The sequence below is a fragment of the Chrysochloris asiatica genome, unplaced genomic scaffold (genome assembly GCF_000296735.1).
Source record: "Chrysochloris asiatica unplaced genomic scaffold, ChrAsi1.0 scaffold00144, whole genome shotgun sequence".
NCBI lineage: Eukaryota > Metazoa > Chordata > Mammalia > Afrosoricida > Chrysochloridae > Chrysochloris > Chrysochloris asiatica.
In genome coordinates this window covers 5,186,852-5,198,200 of record NW_006408662.1, presented here as the reverse complement: position 1 = coordinate 5,198,200, position 11,349 = coordinate 5,186,852, and the positions used below count along the sequence as shown (strand labels likewise).

The 11,349-nt window shown below is 48.8% G+C and overlaps 1 protein-coding gene across 1 annotated transcript; it reads left to right on the top strand.

Annotated features, from left to right (window-relative positions):
- Positions 1-1,472: 1,472 nt before the first annotated feature.
- On the top strand, positions 1,473-2,645 carry FOXQ1 (forkhead box Q1). The gene has a single exon (XM_006870566.1). It carries the CDS (start codon positions 1,473-1,475, stop codon positions 2,643-2,645), a length of 1,173 nt encoding a protein of 390 aa, XP_006870628.1.
- Positions 2,646-11,349: the final 8,704 nt, after the last annotated feature.

Below are 11,349 nucleotides of genomic sequence, written 5' to 3'. Positions count from 1 at the left end.
CAGGAGCAGATAGAGCACCTGGCGCCAGCCATTCCCAGGGATAAAGGAGGACACGCGGCTGCTCACCCCACCCCAGCCACCAGCCAGGGTAAAAGGTAAAGTAAAATTAAATTAAAAGTGAAAGTCGAAGGCCACTTAGTGAAAAAGAATCAAAGTTATTCAAAACTGAGAAATGTCAAGTTCGGTGTTTTATTTATTTAAAATAACAAAAAAGAGGAGCCCTTGAAAGGAAACCACACTGCAGCTCTCCTGAGAGGTCCCTGCAGTGTACTACGCAGTTTTTACTGCTCTGCACTGTCAGTGACACGAGGGGCTTGCTCTCCGGAAAAATCCCTAAGTTTAAAGCAGGGTAGCAGTGCATTTAGGAAGGTCGCAGGCCTGAGCAGCTTCCCGGCCCCAGTCCAGCCCTCGGAGGTATTCCCCTAGAAGGGCCGCTGAATCTTCCCGCCCTATCCAAGCCGCCAGCGTCTCCCGAAGCTCAACACGCAAGGACAGCTGCAGAAAGGTCCGGGCGCTCACACCTGAGCCGAGGGGCACGGGGCGGGGCCGTCCTCACGCGCACACGCGCCGCTCGCTCACGCGCAGACACCTCCCACCCACCGCTCCCTACCCCCCCACTGCCGCGCGCAACTTTCCCATTGGCCCGGAAAGGAGGCGGACCCAACTGATCCAAAACAAACAACCTGCGCGCTGCTCCTGCGGGCCCCAGCCGCCGCGTGGCCTCGCCCTCTCGGAACCCCGACCCACCTTGGCCACCCGTTTCCCCACCCACCCTCTTTCCGCCAGCGCCCAGGCCCCGCCTCCGCCGAACCGCTGCGGGGTTATATTGGGCCCGACTTAAAGTGGAGGCACCACCAAGCCCGGTCGCCAGCTCCAGAGATGCTGGCCAGAAGGCCGCGGGCGGGAAGGCAGTTGCCGACGCCTTGGCCTCGGGGACTCCGCCCCGCGAGCGCTCGAGGCTGAAGGCGCTGGGACCCCTTCGTTCCTTGCCGATGGTGAGCACACTAGTCTGGAGCCTTCTCTGAGCCTCAGTGGAGGCCTACTCAGGCCCTGGGACCTCCAGTGAAGATCTCAACTTCGGGTGCAGATGCGAACGTCTCTTCCTTCTAGCAAACAATCGTTTTAAACCTAATCCTCGGGCACAAGGATTGCGGCCGCGTCCCCGAACACTTTTCCCCCCAAATCCTGATCCTTTAACTGAAGACAACATCCACCGAACTCCTCCCTCGACACCCCTCCTCATTTAACCAACACACACTACAGCCCCAGCAAAGAAAGATCCCAGCGGAAGAGTGGCTGTCTCTTGCCGGCCAGAGGAAGAAGGTCTCCAGGAGGGAAAGGCGCGACCCGCCCCAGGATCCACCCCGCTTCCAGCACCAGCTCCCAAGACTGCGAAGAGCAGGGTACTGCGCCGGCGGGCAGAGGGCGCGAAGGGAGGCGGCGTCGGCTAGGAAAGCGAGGACCACGCGAGGATGAAGTTGAAGGTGCCCGCCCCCCCCCGCGCCGCTGGCCCGGACAAGCCGCCTGATGACCTCGAGGGCACGGGTGGGAGAGACGCGCCGTCCCCGTTGTCGGCCGGCGGCGACGACTCCCTGGGCTCGGACGGGGACTGTGCGGCCAACAGCCCGGCGGCGGACGGTGGCGCCCGGGAGCCTGCGCGAGGTGGGCTGGGCGCAGAGGAGGAGAACCTGGCAGCGGCTACGGACGGCACCGGAGGCCAGGAGGCCGGCGCGTCGGGTCCCGGAGAAGGCGCACGCGGCGAGGGTGGCCGCGGCAAGCCTTACACACGGCGACCCAAGCCTCCATACTCATACATCGCACTCATCGCCATGGCCATCCGCGACTCCGCCGGCGGGCGCCTGACGCTGGCGGAGATCAACGAGTACCTCATGGGCAAGTTTCCCTTCTTCCGCGGCAGCTACACGGGCTGGCGCAACTCGGTGCGACACAATCTGTCGCTGAACGACTGCTTTGTCAAAGTGCTGCGCGACCCTTCACGGCCTTGGGGCAAGGACAACTACTGGATGCTCAACCCCAACAGCGAATACACCTTCGCCGACGGTGTCTTCCGCCGCCGGCGCAAGCGCCTGGGCCACAAGGCGACCACCCCCGCGGCCATGCTGCGACCGGAGGAGGATACGGTCCGACCTGCCGCGGCGCACGGAGGCGGTCCTCTTCACGTGTCGCCCCGGCCTCACCCGCGCTCGCCGGCCCGCCAAGAGGACAGCTCGAGCCCCGCGGGCAAGTTCTCCAGCTCCTTCGCCATCGACAGCATCCTCAGCAAGCCCTTCCGCAGCCGCCGGGAGCCAGGCACCGACGCCGATGCGCGTCTGCTGTGGGGCTCCGGCTGCGTACCCCCGGTCCCACCCGCGCCCTGCCCCGCACCCGGCGTGGCTCCCTTGCCGCTCTACGCGTTCGAAGCGCGGGAGCCGGCGTTGCTGCTGGGAGCGCGGGCAGGAGAGCCATCGCCTCTTCTGCTCGCCTCTTTCGCCTCCTTCGCCTGCAGGGAGCCCTTCCGAGGCCCGCTGGCTGGGGACGGCTCGCCTCCTTGCTGCCCCCTGCGGCCACCCGGTGCCCTGCAGGCGGCCCGGGCCTACGGACCTGGCGCCTATAGGCCGGGCCCGGTGGAGACGCTCTTGGCCTGAGAACCCGAGGCAAGGTGGTCGGCGCCTGGCAAGGGGCCTGCGGGGTCTGCACTTTCTTTCTAGTCGGAGGAAAAAAGACTAAAACAAAATCCCACTCAAACGTGCCTTAAAACGAAAGCATTTTTGACCGAGTGTTTTTGCTAGAAGATTTCCCTTTGTCTTTGACAGGACTTTGCCGAGGGCCAAAACAATTCCTTATTTTTGTGTTAGCTTCCTGACCAAGCCCACCCTTCCCTTCATTTTAAGGAAGACTCTCGCTCTCTCTTTGCCCCTTATTTCTATTGGTTTTGTCGCACCTTCCATTTAACTGAATTATCCCACAGCAAAAAAAAAATTTTTTTAAAGAGAGAGAGAAAAAGTAGCACATCAGGGAACCATTCCATAAGTGATTTTGACTACTGTTTGGGGCCCCAGGGACCCCGCTTTGTGTATGCTTGTGGCATTTCCATGTATGACTGAGTGTGAGAGAGGTCACTTCTCTGTTATTGATCAATGCATCACTGTGCCAAAAGTGGGGGAAAAAAGTTGCTGGGTTTTTGTAATTAAATTATTTATATATTTTTAAAACCTGAATTGAAAATGTTGCAGGCAACGGGCTACAGCTTTATTAGTGGTTCAGTGATCTCCAACTGTGGTCTTTTGGGGCCAAGCAATTTCTTTAAAAGAAAAATTAACGTTATGTATGTGGGGTGCCAGGACCACCACCACGTGAAAGCAAGTATGATTTTTATTTTGAATATTATTTTATTTTGTCTGTGTACATATTCATGTGTAAAATCTTATGGAACCCAGGCATAGTGATTATTTTTTAATAAAACTCACAACTGACTTCAGCACACTGTGGTAATGGGCTGTAGGGGGAGAATCTTTATCCAAATTGATTTACAGTTTAGGTCTTCAGAAACTCCTGAGGGGATCAAAATATTTTCCTAGATGATCCAATAAAAGTTAAAGTGGCCTGCAGATTTTCTTACTGTACATATTATTGTACAAATCTCCCAAGTGGAACTTGCATTGAAACAATTTCTTAAACTCGACACCAGTTACCTCTGAAGGAATTCACTGAAGAGTTGCCAGAGGAAATGATTAGGGGGCTCCACTCTCCCCCCAAAAACTCCGTCACCAGCGAAGTTGAGCTATTCACAAGCTTATATAGTCCCCCAGACATTTTCAGATAAATTGATTCTGATTTGAGACTCAGAATGTAAAATTGATCATAAACTAGGACCATCCCGCACACTGAAGATACCATCAGGGCTGTTTGTAGAGCAACTTTAATATCAGTGTTTTTCTCAAAGCAAAACTAACCACCTTTTCAGAAATGCAAAAGCTCACTTGGGTGTGAACCAATCCGTAATATTGCAGGTTATTCCCCTATCTCTCTCATTTGTGAATATATCAATTGTGGGGTGGGGATGCCAGGCCTGTATTCATTGTACTAAATAGAATATGCTACCTGCAGATGGGAAGACAGTTTTCCGTGTTAAAAAGGTAGGTGAACGTTTTAGTAGTGTGAAAGTACCCCAAAACAATATAGTCACCTGTTTTTCAATACACTCCAAGGTACAGTTGCTCTAACACTTTATAGGCTACAGTAATCTAAAGGGTCACACAAACGACAGGGAATTCAAGCACTATGCCATCACTGCCCTTTCTGAAGAGATCCTAACATATCCAAGATTGGAGAATGATTCGGAATCCACATACTAGAAGAGGAGAAAAGAAAGCGGGTTTATTTCATGATCCTATCTTGGCACTAAAGGAAGAAGGAGTAGAGAGAGTCAGCAACTGAAGGCCACCTCTTAACCCAGGTAGCACTCCTTTGCAGAGTCAAAGTACTGCCTACTTCTAAATCCTTCTAGTAACATCAGGGTTTTCATTTCCACAGTGACAAATGAAGACATTTCTGCATATGTAGTTTTAAAATCCACTGCTGGTTTATTTTAAAGAATACAAAAACAGTTACATAAAAGATGAAAGGGAAAGATGTCCTTTTAAAATCAGCTTCCCCTCCTACCCACACCTAAAAAAAAACCCTTTCCTTTCTAATGAACGTCCATAGTGCCTGATTGTTGTTGTTGCTGTGAAGTGCCGTCTAGTTGGTTCTGACCCATAGAGGGCTTCCAAGGAGCAGCTGGTAAGCCTGAGCCACCGACCTTGCAGTGCCTGATTGGGGTCCCTTTATTGTCCTCTGGTCCCCATTGCTTTGTTCCCAATCCGCTCAAAATGGGCATGCACCTGTTGCCCTTTTAAGCATTCTCTCATGTAAACCTCTCTACTCATATCCTCGGTGCTTGCTGATGACCTGTTCCAGGTTACTTCCAAGACCCAAAAGAAGATCACGGTCACTGGGCCTCATGGAGGGCAGGGATGGGCCCTGAGGCAATACCCAGGACCCAACCCTCTCCGGGAGCTCCAGCCTCTCCCTGTTCCTAAGTGAAGGGTAAAAGTTGAACTCCATGCAGAAGGCCCAGGCCCCAGAGCACTTCTGAAGACATGAGTGGGGCTGGAGCACCGGCGGCAGGAACTAGTCTGGACGGTGCTGGTTCCCCCACGGAGGCCCCAGGAAGTGCACCACCCCGCCTGGAGCCTCCACCTTGCTCAGCACCCTCTTCGGGCTCACCGGGACAGCTATCTGGCCTCCGGACAAGCTGGACTTCTGGCGCCGGGTCTGGCCACCCGCCCTCGCCGCACCCCCTGCTCTGGCCGCCCAAGCCTCGGCCCACCTGTGCAAACACGGCCTGTGAAGCGCCTGGCTGACCTTTGGCCGTGGGAGCGGAGCGGGGGTCTGTTTGGTTTGGGAAACGCCCTTTGACACCTGTCGGGCCTGTCTGGAGCTATCCATGCCTGGGATTCAGTGTAAGGGTGGCAGAGTCCGCTTTCAAAGGGTCCTCCTGGGTGGTCAGTGTTCGAGTCCTCTCATTCCCTGGAAGACATGTGAATGAAAAGCGCGTAGTGTCCACCCCGCCCCAACTGGTGCGCCATGACTTTTGTCCACTAGGCTAGTCAGGCCATCATCCTTTGGGGTTAAACACGCCTGTGTGAAGTTACACTGCCCATTCTGACCAGCCTCTTACATTCATCTCCTGGGCCTAAAGTGTCCTGAATGGAGCCAAGGAGAACCTCACTCCACCCGCACCTGTGTGGGCCTGGGCAAGGGGCGACTCCTCCCATCACAGGAGCGAATTCATTCCAACTTCCTTATTTCCTGCATAAGGCATCTCACTGAGATAGATCCCTTATAGTATTCTGAGTGAGTTTTGATCCCGCATAAATTTGCAAAAGAAAAAAAAAAAATCAAGATCTAGAGAAAGTCCCAGATCAAAGGGAGTTCCTCTGGGTTCCCCAGGTGATCTGGAAGCATCACTGCAGCGAGTCAACTTGCGATGTCCACTATGACAGGATATCTTGATGTGGACACGCTTCTGCCTAGGGATACATGTTTTCACACAGAAAACACACAATGCTATTCATTGACTCTTTTCTAGAAGAGAAAGCTGGCACTCACAGAGGGGTTTACATACCCTGTACTGGTAGATGCAGGTCTGGAGCTCATAGGCTCCAATCCTGAGACAAGCATTCTTCCAACTAAAACACAATTATCTGGGGAATTCAGACCAAAACATAACTTTGGTCTCATAGTTGGACTGCTCAAATACTTGTCTCAATTTATTTCTCTGACAGTGGTTCCAAACTAATACGTATGTGGCTGCTGTCATTACTAAGAATTGACTCCCCTACTCTGTCTTCCTCCTCCCCCACATAACTGTCCTTTTCTGGAAGAAAGGCGTGTTGCAGCTTCACCTGGGAAGTTCAGAAGCAGGACATCTTTGTGTTCATACCATCACTGCCTTCTCTCAATTCTGCAAAGTAGCCAACAGATGCCCCTGAGAAAAGATCTTCAGAAGGACTGGGTGTGGCGTAGGGGTCTCAGCACCCTGGCTAGGAGTACAAACAGGTGGGCATTCCCCAGGACACCCCACCTACTTTGCCACATCATTTCAGTTGTTTTGAGGCCTGACAGAGAGGGCCACACCAGGTTTAAAACAACAGAATAGGCCTTACTCTCATATGGAGAAGAAATAGAACTTCTCACAATAATATGTTTTCCTTGTGGATCTTTAAACAAGAATTCCAACTCAATGCACTCCCATAACCAATAAACAGCCTTAGGTTTTAGGGTCTTTGTTGGCATTGAACATACAACCCACTTGTTGCTAAGCTTTCTGCCTTTTAACCTTTTAGATCGGACTAACTGAGCTTTGTCCGGGTTCTAGAAACTAGACCCTGGAGAGTCCTTTAGCAAACGTTGCCTGTTTTCAAACATCACAATATTTCTGTCTTCAGCAGCAGACTTTATAGTTCTCTAATGAAACCACCAAGCTTTTGTTTTGCTTTAACAACATAATTTGTCAATTCTGAACATTGTCAACAAAATGGCCCTAATAAGTATCTTCTAAGTATCGTGATCAAAAACATAAAAATGTAATTTCCCTGGATTCAAGGTCCTCTTTCAAATTGGCAGAGAAGTCAATGTCACGAAGTGCTAGATGTTGTGTAATAGTTTCTGTGCTGTATCTGTTTGGCATTATTAAGATGGATGGGTGATTAGAAGCAAATGTTCCTGTCATCTGCCAACTTATACACACACTGGAAGAGAGAACTGAATCAACCTTCACTTGGAAGGAACTATAGCCAAACATAAATATTAACATCATACTACAATCCTCTTTTCCCTCATGAATTCTCTATGCTGCTCTCTTCAGGAAAGATTTAACTTAGAAAACTTAGCATAATCACATCTGCTTGGAGCCCAAAACAATAAATGTACTCAACCTTTTTGACAAGTATTTGTTGTTTCTAATCACCAATTCCTAACCATTCAGGAAAATGGTAGAAATGCTTCACAACCCTTAGCTGGCTCTGTGCATTGTAGTTAATGTCTAGGAAGGCTCACGATCACAGAGGTGGTTCCATTCAAGAAAACACTCAGCCTGAAACTCAACTGAGTTGAGTCTAAACTCCAGCTGTGTCTTTAACAGCTAGGTGACCTTGGAGAAGTTAGACAACCTCTCAGCCTCAGTTGGACAAGAGAATTGCACTAGAACCTTTTCACATGCCTCCTTTCACAATTCACATCTGTGAAAGCTCTTAAAAAGGTCCAAGATGGCATGCTAATAGATGTTTTTTTTCTTCTCCTTAAAATCAATTTGGAATAAAATTGTTTACTCAATACACTCCCATAACCAGTAAGCATCCTTAAATTTTAGGCACTTAGGTTTTCATCGACACAGCAAAATCTAATAGAGACCAATTGTGCACAAAAATGCATGCAACTTATGATATATGGTTTTTATCATTATGGTATGTGTACAGCAGCATTCCCCCCACCTCCCCAGTGTATTCTAGACAACTGCCAATTTACACACAATTCCAGTTTTCGGAACTAGATGTAAAGCACTAACTTGCTTATTTCACAAGCAGGAATGTTGAGGTTAACCAGGCTTTTTTCAAGAACTTCATCATAAGTTAGGCATCCAGCATGCTCTCTGCCTTCGATGGCGGCTCTCAGACCAGTGCGCAGACTCTGGTAGGAGAAGATCAGATCAGCCCTTCATCTGTTTATTTAAACAAAGTCCAAAGACGCCAAAGGCAATTTTCAGAATCTCAGTGTCAACATGACTTAAAAATGCAACTAGTACCAAGGAACTCAAGGCATGTAAACAATGAGTACATGTGTGTACAAATAAAACATGAAAACACTAAAGTAAAGTAACTGTGGGAATGAGAGGGGAGAAAAAGGACAACTAGAGAAAAACCCTAAAAATACCAACTAATATTATTTAATAAAGTGTATTCCAGATAAGTTCTCAGGCCCAGGGTATAAATCATAAAAGTTGCATTACCCCGCCGGTATACCCACTCTGATGGAAGAAAGGCTGGAAGCGGCCTACCATCTCTGCTTCCTACACACTGACCTCCTTTGATGGAGGAACATTTCCTCTGCACTGTGCAGTTTTAGGGGTCCCTCTTCCCTCCTCAGCCTAAGGCAGGTAGAACATATCTCCGCTCCGCAGAACGCTATATTGAGTAGAACTTGAAAGCCAGACACAGTCGGGACAATTTGTTCCTGGTATCCCAATGGAATGGTCCATCTTTTCCTGCTACATAGACACCTGGAACATCCTAGTCCTTCTTCTTCCTGGAAAATCCTTCCAATAAAGTTTTGCTTACACCAGTCAGCAAAGAACCCTGTTCCACCTTACAATCATGCACATGTAACCAGACATGATTATGCGGCAGGCAGTAAGATTTTACACTCTTGTCCCCCACCTACTTTTCTACGGAAATATTTCTCCCTTAACTAGCCCTCTGTGAATACCTGCTGTTCCTTAGTCAGAGGATGTGGGAGTAGCAGACGCTAAGGCAGAAGTGTGATACAGGGAGTCAGGGCATCTGTAGAAAGCTTTCTCCCTGTCTCTCAGAATGCTCCTTAAAACCCCTTCACAATAAATACACTAAAACTTTCATCCAATGAAGTACAGCTCAGCAGTACGGGAACCAAACCACTAATACACATACCAGTGTGGGTGACTTCCCAACACTTCACACAAAGTGACAGAAGACAGTCACATAAGGTTACATGGTGTGTGATTTCATTGTTAGGACACTCTGGAAAAGGCAAAGGGTCAGAGAGGAGATGAATGGTCTCCAGAGGCTGAGGTTGAGGTAAGAGAGCTAGAAATACCCTATATCTTGATTGTGTTGGTCATTTCATGACGGCCATGGTTGGTCTAAGCTCATTTGTTAAGTTGTTGTTAAGTGCCGTTGAGTTGGTTCCAACCCACAGCCACCCTGTATAGGGTTTCCGATGAGCAGCCGGTGAGTTTGAACCACTGAACTTGTGGTTCAAACGACTTTGCAGTCCACTACAGAGCCACACTACATCAGGGTACATTTTCTGTATGTAAAATATACCTTAGCTACCCTGTCTTAAAAAGTAAACTCATTCTTATAGAGTGTAAATGAATGCCAAGATTTACACTATTGCCAGAATTAGGGATATTTGTCAACTAGCTCCAGGAGTCTCTGTAGCAGTAACAACTGAAGTCAGACTAGCTTTATTGGTAGGATTTCAGTCAACTATAAATAAATAAGGAGCTCTGGTAGCATAGTGTTTCTGTGTTGGGCTGATAACCTCTAGGTCAGTAGTTCAAACCTCCCGTCTGTTCCGTGGGAGAAAGATGAGGCTTTCTGCTCCTGTAAAGATTTACAGCCTCGGAAACCCTGTACAGGGTCACTATGAGTCAGAACCAACGCCATGGCACATAACCACCACCACCACCATAAATAAATAGTTGGAGTCATGGTGTGATGTTGCAGGACAATGTATTAGACCACTAGATTGGTTTGAACTGAAAAGTCAGTGGTTCAAACCCACCAGTCGTTCCTCGGAAACCCTAGACACGGTCACTATGCGTCAGAACTGACTCGACGGCACTGAACACCAGCAACAGCATAAATAATTGAGGGCAGTATTTTAGAAGGCAAGGTAAACTTCCTAGTGCTTCTACAACCTGCCCCTTGCCCACCTCTGGGCAAATCAGCTATGGCACTGTTGTCTGCCCCTCAAACACACACACCACACAATTCACGTGGAAATGACCTCAGGGATCACTATCCAGCATGAGTATCTTCTGGGATTTGTCTTGAGTATCTTCTCCTCGAATTTAGACATGATCTTTTTCAGCTAAGAGAGACCAGAGTTTGAACTTCAGGACTATGTAGACCGCCCACACGAGCTACACACACTCACATCATCAGCATCGGATTTCAAAAAGCAGCCACACAATGCCCTTCCTCCTGACCCCTGTCTGTACCCCGATACTATCACCCTAAGGTTAAGACTTGATGAGGAAATGTTGAGCAAACCGGACACTTATGACCCTCGCGGCTGATGTACACAGTCAGCAATCTGAAACTAGGTAATTATTATTTCTTAGGTTTATTAGCTGTACCCTTTTGAGTAGTAGCCTCTGGAGACATTTATAAATGCAATAAAAGACATCATCATTGTTAAGTGCAAAATGCTAGGACTCCCTCCAGACCTTGATAGGAACATGCCTTCAGGGACTCTATGGAGGGTGGGCACCGACCTTTGCATAATCAGTCCCGCCACGCAGTCCTGCCCATAAATACCTGTTGAATGTACCCAAGGGTTCTAACTCAGTAACATCTGCTCACCAATTTGAACCCAGTCAAGATAAATCTGGGTTCCTAGTTTCCACAACACAATCCTGAAAATAAAGATCAGACAACCTTAGTCAACCTCTTTCTGCTGCGCTCATGAACAAAATCTAAGTGCCTGAACTAGAATATTCAGCCTTAGGAACAAATCTTGCCCAATCGAGCTATCTCAGTGAGTCACAGGAAATTAAAACTACTGTATCTTTGAGTCACAATTGATTCAATAAAATCAAGGTCCAGCCCACATCTCCGGCGGTAGCTGGTTGCTTGCACAAAGTGATTCATGGAGGGAGCCAAAATGTCTGCCAACAAATATCTCTCCACAGTTCTCTGTTTACCACCCCCTACCCACCCACCCAAGTCCACTCTGTTGTCTGAAATACCATTTGAGTCATTCTGTTGAATTGGGTCATAAGTTCTTCTCAATAAAAATGGGTCATGAATTCTCCAGAAAGTA

What these genes read in the sequence shown, in the direction of transcription:
- FOXQ1 (XM_006870566.1), top strand. Translation starts at nt 1,473, where the DNA reads ATGAAGTTGAAGGTGCCCGCCCCCCCCCGCGCCGCTGGCCCGGACAAG.